This window comes from Cololabis saira, chromosome 5 (genome assembly GCF_033807715.1).
Source record: "Cololabis saira isolate AMF1-May2022 chromosome 5, fColSai1.1, whole genome shotgun sequence".
Lineage (NCBI taxonomy): Eukaryota > Metazoa > Chordata > Actinopteri > Beloniformes > Belonidae > Cololabis > Cololabis saira.
Window position 1 is genome coordinate 2,408,110 of NC_084591.1, and position 12,544 is coordinate 2,420,653.

Below are 12,544 nucleotides of genomic sequence, written 5' to 3' on the forward strand. Positions count from 1 at the left end.
GTGAATTCATGATGGACTGATGGATGGATGACGGATGATGGATGTATGATGGATGGATGGATGGATGATGGATGGATGATGGATGGATGATGGATGGATGGATGGATGGATAGATGATGGATGGACGGATGATGGATGGATGATGGATGGATGGATGATGGATGGATGATGGATGGATGATGGATGGACGGATGGATGATGGATGGATGATGGATGGATGATGGATGGATGGATGATGGATGGATGATGGATGATGGATGGATGGATGATGGATGGATGATGGATGGATGGATGGATAGATGATGGATGGACGGATGATGGATGGATGATGGATGGATGATGGATGGATGGATGGATGATGGATGGATGATGGATGGATGATGGATGGATGGATGATGGATGGATGGATGATGGATGGGTGGATGATGGATGGATGGATGGATGATGGATGGATGATGGATGGGTGGATGATGGATGGATGGATGATGGATGGATGGATGGATGATGGATGGATGATGGATGGATGGGTGGATGATAGATGGATGGATGATGGATGGATGGATGGATGATGGATGGATGATGGATGGATGGGTGGATGATGGATGGATGGATGATGGATGGATGGATGGATGATGGATGGATGATGGATGGATGGGTGGATGATGGATGGATGGATGATGGATGGATGGATGGATGATGGATGGATGATGGATGGATGGGTGGATGATAGATGGATGGATGGATGATGGATGATGGATGGATGGATGGATGGATGATGGATGGATGGATGATGGATGGATGGATGAACTGATGAAAGGATGGATGGATGATGGATGGATGGATGATGGATGGATGGGTGGATGATGGATGGATGGATGGATGATGGATGGATGGATGGATGAATGGATGATGGACGAATGGATGATGGATGGATGATGGATGGATGGATGATGGATGGATGGATGATGGATGGATGGATGGATGATGATGGATGGATGATGGATGGAGGGATGGATGGAGGGATGATGGATGAATGGATGATGGATGGATGGATGGATGATGATGGATGGATGATGGACAAATGGATGGATGAATGGATGATGGATGGATGGATGATGGATGGATGATGGATGGATGGATGATGGATGGATGGATGATGGATGGATGATGAAAGGATGGATGATGGATGGATGGATGAATGGATGATGGATGGATGATGGATGGATGGATGATGGATGGATGGATGATGGATGGATGATGGATGGATGGATGAATGGATGATGGATGATGGATGGATGGATGATGGATGAATGGATGATGGATGGATGGATGGATGATGATGGATGGATGATGGATGGATGGATGATGGATGGATGATGGATGGATGGATGAATGGATGATGGATGGAGGGATGATGGATGAATGGATGATGGATGGATGGATGGATGATGATGGATGGATGATGGACAAATGGATGGATGAATGGATGATGGATGGATGGATGATGGATGGATGATGGATGGATGGATGAATGGATGAATGGATGATGGATGGATGATGGATGGATGGATGATGGATGGATGGATGATGGATGGATGATGGATGGATGGATGGATGAATGGATGATGGATGGATGATGGACGAATGGATGATGGATGGATGGATGATGGATGAATGGATGATGGATGGATGGATGATGATGGATGGATGATGGATGGAGGGATGGATGGAGGGATGATGGATGGATGGAGGGATGGATGGAGGGATGATGGATGGATGGATGAACTGATGAAAGGATGGATGGATGATGGATGGATGGATGATGGATGATGGATGGATGAACCACCTCCACCAGACAAGGCGGTGGGGGATTAACCACAATCAGAAAGAGGAGGAATCAGAGCAGGTAGTGGGCGGAGCCAGGGGAGAGGCGGGGCCAGGGGAGAGGCGGGGCCAGGAGAGAGGCGGGGCATTAGACATATATAAAGGCTAGATGACTCGTCCGCGCTGCTGCGACGTCGTCACACGGCGGCCATCTTGCCACAGGAGAGCTCGCTCACTCATAACATTGTGTTTAATGGTGCATGTTCTGCTTAAACAACCTTAACTTGCTCAATTCTCAACAGATTTTCAAACAGTTTGTTTTTTTATGAACGTCAGAGATGTAGTTATGACACTGCATACTTGTGAATAATTATAAACATTGAAAAACGTACTTTTGTATGAAAATAACCAGAAACAGATAGCTATGACATGGTATTTATATTAAATCAATATTTCTATCTTATATATATATACATGTTATATGGTAATAATATGTATATATGTTATAATGTAAATATAAATATTACTAAGAATACTATAGAAATATTGATTTAATATAAATACCATGTCATAGCTATCTGTTTCTTGTTATGTTTATAATTATTCACAAGTATGCAGTGTCATAACTACATCTCTGACGTTCATAACAAACCAAACTGTTTGAAAATCTGTTGACAATTGAGCAAGTTAAGGTTGTTTAAGCAGTACATGCACCATTAAACACAATGTTAAAGTGAGCGAGTCTCCTGTGGCAAGATGGCCGCCTTGTGACGACGTCGCTCTGCATTGGCAGCAGCGCGGACGAGTCATCTAGCCTTTATATATGTCTATGGGTGGGGCAAGGGAAGAGGCGGGGCCAGGGGAGAGGCGGGGCCAGGGAAGAGGCGGGGTCAGATTAGTGGGCGGAGCCAGGAAACCTTCTCTTACCAAAGTCCCCAGACTCCCAGCCGAGGGGGCGGCGCCTACCAGCTACTGGTTGACACGGCAACAGAGGAGACGAGTTAGGGGATGGAAGAGGGAGACAGGTAGGTAAGCCCCGCCCCCTCACGCAGACCAGCCAATGGCTGAGCAGCATCAGTTCCACAGGGACCGGGAGGAAAAGCCGTCGCCGTGGGCCCAGAGGGGGCGGAGTTAACTTTGTTCTACCTTAGCAACAGTTACTAAGGGGGCGGGGCTTGCCCATAGGACCAGGAAATAACACTTTTTTAAGGGAATACATCTACATTCTTCAAAAGATAGTTAGAGGTGACAGTACAGAGGTTATTTTCAATTCAGGAGACTCCCTATAATCTTAGAGGTGTAAAAATATGGGCAGAAATATGTGCCACTAGAAACTGAATTTGAATAATTTATATTTGAATTTGAATTGCTCAACTTGAATAATTTCATCAAAAAACTGAATCTGAATCACATAATTTGAATTTGTATTGTTTAATTTGAATCAGTGCATTGAAAAACTGAATCTACATTCAGTTCTCACAATTCAAATACAGTTCTTGCAATTCAATTTCAATTTCACTGTGCCAGACATCCGGGTCTCTGACTTTCTTGGCCAAATCCCATATCCAGCAAATAAAGTAATAATTATTATAATGTTTTGCTTAAAAGGTATAGTTGGTCACACACTCCTCAGCAGAATTTTTTCTACAAAACGGCAAGATATAAATCTACACTTTTTACACAGAATGGAGAAAACACAATAGGTTTGGAAATATCTAGCTCCCATTGGTCGTTTATATCGTTGAAAGAAAATAGAGGTTATAGTAGTTCTATGTATCTGCACTCGATTGCTCTTCCTCCAGAAGACCCGGATGTCTGGCACAGTGAAATTGAAATTAAATTGCAAGAACTGAATGTAGATTCAGTTTTTCAATGCAATGATTCAAATTAAACAATACCAATTCAAATTATGTGATTCAGATTCAGTTTTTCGATGAAATTATTCAAGTTGAGCAATTCAAATTCAAATATAAATGATTCAAATTCAGTTTCTAGTGGCACATATTTCTGCCCGATTAAAAAAGGTATGAAAAGGAGATGGGTCTTTATTGGAGTTAAATTCTGGAATGATGAAAACATACATTTAAAAACATGTCATTCTCTTTTGGTTTTTAAGAAAATGGTTTGTAAAGCTATTTTTGAAGCTTATAAGTGCCATTGACTATCTGTTAATGTTTATTTGCTTTTCTGTTGTTTCTTTGCTTTTCTATTGTCTCTTTGGTTTTCTGGAGGTCGGTAGCCAAAAAAAGAAAGTTGGTAATATAGTTTAGGCTTTTATAAGCAGTTTGCTTCTGCTTTTGCCTTTTCAGTCATTGTTCAACACATGGTTATTGGTTTTGTGTGAAATGTTAATGCTGTGCACAATGTTTTTTGGTGTTGTGTTGTTTTTGTGTCGTCATGATTGAATAAACTTCATTCATTCATTCAAAGTTGGACTGCTGATCCTGTCACAACTGTGCTTATTAGTTTAAGCGTGTCGGTTTATTTTATTGTTCTCCTCCTCTCATACTAACCCCCCCCCCACACACACACACACACACTTATCTTGGTCATCAAACCTCCGGGCTTGTTTCATTGGATGAGACGAAATCTCGTCCGCCACGCACGCACGCGCGCGCACACGCACACGCACACGCACGTAATCTGAAGTTTGTGTTTACTGTTAGTTAGTTGTTGTTTTTATGTGTAGTTTAGGCATCAGAATGTATCCTAAGTGTTGTTTTATTATCTTTTTAACACTTGTGTAAATACATTCTGACTCATTTGAATGAGAGAAGTGGTTTGTGTTTATTTTACACATATTTGTCACTGCTGGTTTAAAGGTCTGAGTTCAGACTCTTTCCTTCACTGTTATTCTCAAGAATAATTTACCTTGAGACTGATTTTGCCGTTTAGTTATCATCATTTTCCTGATTACGTCAGGTGGTGCCCCGTTTTGATTACCGTATTTTCCGCACTATAAGGCTAAACCTAAAAGCCTTTGATTTTCTCAAAAACCGGCAGTGCGCCTTATATATGATCATTACGGTAATTTCTGTTACTGTAGTCAGGGGGATTGTGGGTAATGTAGTCAGGGGGATTGTGGGTAATGTAGTTGGTGTCGCCGAAGTAATGGCGCTAAAAACGTCACAGACGTTCAAGACAACAGCAGCGACGCTGACTCACATAATGGAGACGTTGACGAGACGGAGCAAAGCTGGTTTTTATTTTGTTAATAAAGTTTGACATACGGTACTTTTCTTCTTGTTTGTTTTTTTTTTGCATTTGCTGTAGGATTTTGTAGCATTTCCTGTAGCAGCTCCATCAGGTAGATACGTAACTCAACCCCAGCCACTATAGTACGGTATTTTACCAGATATTTAGTGCGCCTTATAGTGCGGAAAATACGGTAATTCATTTTGAAGATTCAATTTGATAAATAATTTACTTTATTAATTATTAAGGGTTGTCCTTCGACAGTCACTAATAACTCTTTGACAACTGAACCAGCCCCCCCTCTGACGCCGGTTCCCCCGCCCAGGGCGGGTCCCCCCCCCAGGGCGGGTTCCCCCGTCCAGGGCCGGTTCCCCCGCCCAGGGCCGGTTCCCCCGCCCAGGGCCGGTTCCCCCGTCCAGGGCCGGTTCCCCCGCCCAGGGCCGGTTCCCCCGCCCAGGGCCGGTTCCCCCGTCCAGGGCCGGTTCCCCCGCCCAGGGCGGGTCCCCCCCCCAGGGCGGGTTCCCCCGTCCAGGGCCGGTTCCCCCGCCCAGGGCCGGTTCCCCCGCCCAGGGCCGGTTCCCCCGTCCAGGGCCGGTTCCCCCGCCCAGGGCCGGTTCCCCCGCCCAGGGCCGGTTCCCCCGCCCAGGGCCGGTTCCCCCGTCCAGGGCCGGTTCCCCCGCCCAGGGCCGGTTCCCCCGTCCAGGGCTGGTTCCCCCGCCCAGGGCCCGTTCCCTCGTCCAGGGCCGGTTCCCCCGTCCAGGGCTGGTTCCCCCCCCAGGGCGGGTCCGTGCCTACCTTGTCCTCCGGGGTACATGCAGCGGAAGGCCCGGCCCAGCTCCTCGGCCTGGACCCGGCCGGCCGGCGTCAGCTCACCCCCCCACTTCAGAACCAGCAGCAGCGACAGCCCGTCCTTCCTGGAGTCTGGGAGGAGACGCGGGGCAGAGAGGTAAAACTACAACATGGAATAAGATGATAATAATATGGTCGATGGCGGTGGTCGGCAACCCGCGGCTCCAGAACGGTCAGAAATGCAGCGGGAGCGGGATGAAGAAAACAGTCCCGCTATAGCAGGCTCTAGGTCCTACCTTCCTCCTCGCTGGAGGCCTTGGGCTTGCCGTGCTGCAGGTACGTGAGCTGGACCTTCCTGTTGATCCCAGAGAAGTGGCCGTACCTGGGGGGACAGAACCGGGTCAGAACCAACACCAGAACCGGGTCAGAACCAAACACACACCAGTCCAACCGGGTCAGAACCAAACACACACACACACATTAGAGCAGTGGTCCCCAACCCCCGGGCCGTAGCCCCGGTACCGGGCCGTGGGTCATCTGGTACCGGGCCCCGACTGATGATGTTTGACTCTCAAACTGATGGTTCACTATGTTCTTATTCCTTGGATGTAAATACACTGCAAACACACCGTAAGAGCTAGAAAGGAGTGTAATGAAATAGAGTGAGGCCTCGTTTCCACGTAGCAAAAACGCTGGTGTTTTCATGCGTTTTGGCCGTTCGTTTACACAAAAACGAAGCTCAAAGTCTCCAAAAAACCATAATTTCTGAAAACTCCGTCTTCACGTTTGCTTGTAAACGGAGAGAAACGGACATTTAGGCTTCAGAACGTCACATTATGAGACAGAAACGTCACCAGCGTCATGAGTGACACCTGTGGTTACAATTAGTTTGTCAATATTTTCTTGTATTTTACCTGTTTTAAATTCTAAAGTCACACTTAAGTAACTCCACTTCTCTGTCACTCCAAACGAAAGACTCTCGTTCCGTCTTGGAAGTAACTGCAGTCCAGGCTGATTTATGGTTCCGCGTTACACCAACGCAGAGCTACGGCGTAGGCTACGCGGCGACGCGCGCCGTACGTACGTAGGCTACGCCGTCGATTCAACACGGAACCATATTATTCAGGCTTCACACGTGTCATTTGTTGATGTTTTTTTCCAGGATTCTGATTGGCTAGCATGACTTTATCTTCTCGTTACACTGCCCCCTGCAGGTTTGGCTGCTCATAGCACCATAACAGCTATTTATGCAGGTTCCTGGAAATCAGGGTATTTCTCAAAACCTAGAGGGGGAAATATCCGTTTTTGTAAATATGATGTGAAAACGTGGCCTTAAGTCTTTCTACATTTATATAAGTTTAATTTAACTTAAATACAGACCGACGCAGCTGCTCGCTCGGTAATAACAGCTACCGCTAACCACAATACATGAGTAACCATGGCAACCAAACTCAAGCTGGACATAAATACGGCATAACATTTGCAAAGAAAACAAATCCTGATCAGCAGGAGCTTTTTGTGTCAGTTAGGCTCCACTTTAGCATTCCTGATACTAGTTTAGTCTCTCAGACACACTTTCTACTGCCGTTAAACTTTTACCGTTAAAGTCTGAAGCGCCGGATGTTTACGAGGTCTCGGCCTTCAAAATAAAAGCACTAAATATCGGTCTCCTTAATATATAACAAATAAAATAAAAGCCTGGCTTTAAATAACATTAATGAGGCATAAAAACATAAAAATACATTTATAGAAATACTCATATTAAAAGGTAATTTAAGATTTCCATTATTTTATTTTATTTTTTCGAAAATTATGTTTTATTATTATTATTCATTATTATTATTACTATAGAGAAAATACCACAGTTTTTAATGCCGATCTTGTCATTTTATTTAGTTTTTATCAGCTACACCTTTAGATTGGGCCGTGAAAATATTGTCAGACATTAAACCGGTCCTGGTGCAGAAAAGGTTGGGGACTAATCGCTAATCTGGCGGGAGCCGGGGGTTTGAACTTTGATGCTAAAAAACCACTGTGGGATCGGGATGTCGCCTAGCGACAAAATGGAAATCAATGACGTGGAAAATAAACCTCAAACAAGGTCTTTACAAAACAAGACAAAGCCAGTCAGATAGAGAAACTGTTTAGTGTCTGTGGATCTTGGAAGAGACGAGGGATTGGAACCAGCAGTCAGTCAGTAACATTCTGTTCCTCCACAGCAATGAAATGGCCAAGTGATTCATTTGTTAACTTTGTTTATTTCATGTTATTTATTAGTGTTATTTGAGCCAATCACAGCTACTCTCGTTGCTAAAACCTCAATCATAATTGATGTGTGAAAGGTGAAATAGCTTGTGCGATGATGACGATGATGAATCTAACTTTCAGTCAGGTGACCTACAGTATGAACTGTCAATTATCCATCAAACTCCACAATGATCATGTTAACATTAAATCAGATAGATTTGTCTGGACATTTCTCTTGAGGGAGAAGACACTAAGTCAATGCATCTCTATTATCGTATTTTCTGGACTATAAGCCGCACCTGTATATGAGCTGCACCCGCTCTATTTTTAAAAAAACAATAAAAAAAAGATATACAAGCCGCACCTGTATATAAGCCGCACCCACTTTTATTTAAAAAGAAGATATTTAGCCGCAGATATTTATGTTGTTAGATGAGATATTTACTACACGTACAGAAGGATTCTGAACTGTAAATGATGTACATGTTTGTACCTAAATAGATCTTTCCTAACAGTGTCTTTTAACACGGCAGCAACTTTGCTGATTAAAACGGGACTGAACCAAGAGAAAATAACGGTATTTATTTATCTATTTATCTGTTTGAAATCTGCTTCTACTTCTATCTGCTATAAAAGAAGAAGTAGCGTATTCTTCTTTGCATTTATTTTGTCTTAGTTTTTATTCTAATTCCGGTTAGAGCGCCCCCGAGCGGTGGAAAAAAAATCCACAGAATAGCCGCACCTTTGTATAAGCTGCATGGTTCAAAACCTAGGAAAAAAGTAGCAGCTTATAGTCCAGAAAATACGGTATCGTGCGGCATGAACTCTCCGAGTTTAGCGGGAGCTAGTGGGAGTGGAACGCACAGGCTGCGGGCGCTAACAGTCCCGCGCAGGGCTCTAACGTTCACACTGCAGGCCTTGACGCTCAATTCAGATTTTTTCCCATATCGATTTTTTTGTGTGGCTGTTCACATTATCTTTTAAAATGTGTCCTACCGTATTGTCCCAAATATAAGACGACCCCGATTATAAGACGACTCTTTTTCAAGACTCAAGTTTGAAAAAAGACTTTTTGAACACCAAATTCATTTTTTATACAGAAAATAATTACAGTACATCTGAAACAAATGATTATAACAATATATTGGAGAGAAAAATCATGTTATTTTGACTATTTGAAATCATTATCTTGAAGTTTGCATCATAACTTCTCCTCAGCTGCCAGTTCACCTGCCGATCTTCCACCCACTTTTCTCCAGATTGTCGCTACGTTTCTCCACTTTCTGTTATCTCTTCTCTTATTTTCTTCTCTTTTCTTTCTTATACTATTTTTTATTTTTCTTCTTCGTGACAGGAGTTCGCTTTGACCTGGGGAGTTAAGTTCAGCAATCGCTTTAAAGATATCTGGCGCCATCTAGCGTTGTGAATGGGTATAACGTCTAGACCCCGAATGTAAGACGACCCACTTTTTCAGTCTTATTTCAATGTAAAAAACACTGTCTTATATTCAGGCCAATACGGTATGTCAGACTGGAGTGTGAACGCATCGCGGCCTGAACTGACCCGCATGCGCAGAGGAACAATAACAAAGACGTCACACGCAGCACGCCGTCATACGGCAGTAAACGTGGAGGAACAGAAGTGAGCGTACATGGAGATATTTAGTATATATTATGTATATATTATATTATTGTATATATTTGGTATATATTATGTTTGTCTTGACCTTTTCCGATCTCTTCCGAGTGACTCCCGCCCCCGCCAGCGCAGTATTACGACAACGGCCGCTCTCAAGTGACGTCAAAGTGGCATTAATTCCGACCTGGCTGTTCACACTGAGGTCGCATTGCAAAACATCAGACCTGTATCCGATTTAGAACCACATATGGAAGACCTGAATCTGATTTGAAAAGATCAGATTCCATGTGACTTGTGCTCTTCACACTGTCATAAACAAATCAGATCTGAGTCACATATGAGCAAAACATCAGATTTGGGTCACTGGGGAACTGCAGTGTGAACGTAGCCTTACACACACACACACACACACACTCGTGCACGCCGGTACCGTCACCAGCCGGGTCGCCCTCACGTCTCCATCACAGGGTCCGGTCGGCCATCCGTTTTTTGTTTTGAAATTACAAAATAAAGATCGAGAAATAATCTAAAATAATCAATTTCCCCTCTATTGTTTTGATAATAAAAAACGGAAAACGGATCGTTATCCGTTATCCGATTTCATTGATGTGTTTGAAAATCGAAATTGGGAATTAAAACAGCGAGTGGAAAACTCTTTTCTCTATTTCCTATTCGTTTCCAAGGAAACTGAAAACAAGGATTGAACAAATGGAGGGATTGCACATGCGCAGTAATAAATGAAGAAAGTTGTTTCTGGTTCTTTTGTTGATCAGATTGAAAATTAACAGTTTTACATTTTTTTAATGTTGAAACAGAAAATAAATCAAATATAAACCTGGGAGTGAAACATGAGTTTAATCTGTAATCTGTCTTCACTCCGTCATGAAACTGCAGTGATGTTGTGACAGTCCGTTCAGCTGCAGCGTCCAATCAATAATCAATAACATGTACTGAACTCTAACATACTGGAAACCAATAGGAAATAGAGGAAAGAGTTTTCCACTCGCTGTTTTAATTCACAATTTCATTTTTCCAAATAGTCGAAATGTTGAGAAAAAAGTCGGAATGTTAAGAAAAAAGTGGAAATGTTAAGAAAAAAGTGGAAATGTGGAGAAAAAATTGGAAATGTGGAGAAAAAAGTGGAAATGTGGAGAAAAAAGTGGAAATGTGGAGAAAAAAGTGGAAATGTTGAGAAAAAATTGGAAATGTTGAGAAAAAGTCGAAATGTTGAGAACGAAATGTCGTTAAAAAATCTAAATTTCAAGAAAAAAGTCAAAATGTCGAGATTAATGTTGAAGTACAATTTCAAAACATGAGTTCAATCTGTAATCTGTCTTCACTCCGTCATGAAACTGCAGTGATGTTGTGACAGTCCGTTCAGCTGCAGCGTCCAATCAATAATCAATAACATGTGCTGAACTCTAACATACTGTTGGAAACGAATAGGAAATAGAGAAAAGAGTTTTCCACTCGCTGTTTTAATTCCCAATTTCGATTTTCAAACATCAATGAAATCGGATAATGGATAACGGATAATGATCTGTTTTCCATTTTTTATTATCAAAACAAAAGATGGGAAACGGATTATTTTGGATTATATCTCTATTTATTTCTCTATTTTTATTAATTCAATTTCATTGTCATTTCAAAACAAAAAATGGATGGCCGCAAAGTCCTGGTTAGTTCACAGCGTGCAGACACACCAACACACACCAACACACACCAACACACACAGCAACACACACACAGCAACACACAGCGGAGCAGCACGTCAGGGTTAGTTCCTGGAAACGTCAGGGTTAGTTCCTGGAAACGTCAGGGTTAGTTCCTGGAAACGTCAGGGTTAGTTCCTGGAAGCAGCCGTTAGGAAGAAGCTCCAGGAAGTACAGAACACCAGGAAGGTTCTCCGCCCCGACACGGTTCTGGAACTGGAACCCGGTTCTGGAACCGGCATGGCCCGTTTATCTGAACACCAACGGTGAAATTATATAATAAATAAACCAGATCTGTCCGGACGGAGCCGCTGCCACTTCCTGCTGGTCTGCACTTCCTGCTGAGAGACGAGGAAGAGGAGGAGGAAGAGGATCCTACTGGGTGTCAATCAGGCTGGATTCCCTTGTGGAGGAGGAAGAGGAGGAAGAGGAAGAGAAGGAGGAAGAGGAGGAAGAGGAGGAAGAGGAAGAGGAGGACGAGGAGGAGGGAGAGAAGGAGGAGGACGAGGAGGAGGAAGAAGAGGGAGGGCAGGAGGAAGAGGAGAAAACAGAGTTAGATCCAGGAAGAAGGAGGTCTGGATGTGAGATGATGAAGATACGAGGTCTGCCAGCCAGCGCCGGCAGGAAGTGGGCGGCGGCCAGCAGAGGAAGTGGGCGGCGGCCACCCCGGTCACCACGGCGACGGGACTCACATCTCCAGGACGGTCTTCAGCTGCTCCAGCTTGGACTTCTTCTCCTCGATCTCACAGTCGTTGTGCTGCCGGAGCTCCACGAGCAGCAGCCGGGCGATGTCCAGCACCTCCTGGGGGGGGGTGGGGGGGGGCAGGTGAGGGGGGGGCATGGGAACCACCATGGCAACCACCATAGCAACACCCACGGCAACCACCATAGCAACACCCACGGCAACCACCAAGGCAACTTCCACGGCAACGACCGGCTCTGGAGCCATAGAAACCATACCCAACCTCTGGGAACCCAACCACCGTTTTATTCATTTATTATACTTGTTTTATTAAATCAAGAAATAGCCACAAGAGTAACAGCAGCAGGACGTCACAGGTAGCATCTGTATTTACAAGATTTTCCTTTTCACTCCTCTGAAACTCTACAATCATGGAATTGATTAACTGGTCTCTCAG

General features: G+C 43.9%; 1 protein-coding gene across 12 annotated transcripts in view; it reads right to left on the bottom strand.

Annotated features, from left to right (window-relative positions):
- The window catches only part of LOC133443663 (inositol hexakisphosphate and diphosphoinositol-pentakisphosphate kinase 2-like), a 70,450-nt gene that overhangs the window by 27,097 nt on the left and 30,809 nt on the right, over nt 1-12,544 (bottom strand). For 5 of the 12 annotated variants that reach the window (XM_061720780.1, XM_061720790.1, XM_061720789.1 and 2 more), the window contains exons 12-16: nt 12,098-12,207; nt 11,785-11,808; nt 6,105-6,190; nt 5,815-5,940; nt 2,752-2,796 (exon numbers count right to left, since the gene is read on the bottom strand). In XM_061720780.1, the coding sequence (XP_061576764.1) occupies nt 2,752-2,796; nt 5,815-5,940; nt 6,105-6,190; nt 11,785-11,808; nt 12,098-12,207 (391 nt within the window). The remainder of the gene's footprint in view (nt 1-2,751; nt 2,797-5,814; nt 5,941-6,104; nt 6,191-11,784; nt 11,809-12,097; nt 12,208-12,544) is intronic. The other 7 variants (XM_061720781.1, XM_061720779.1, XM_061720785.1 and 4 more) reach the window with 4 other exon arrangements.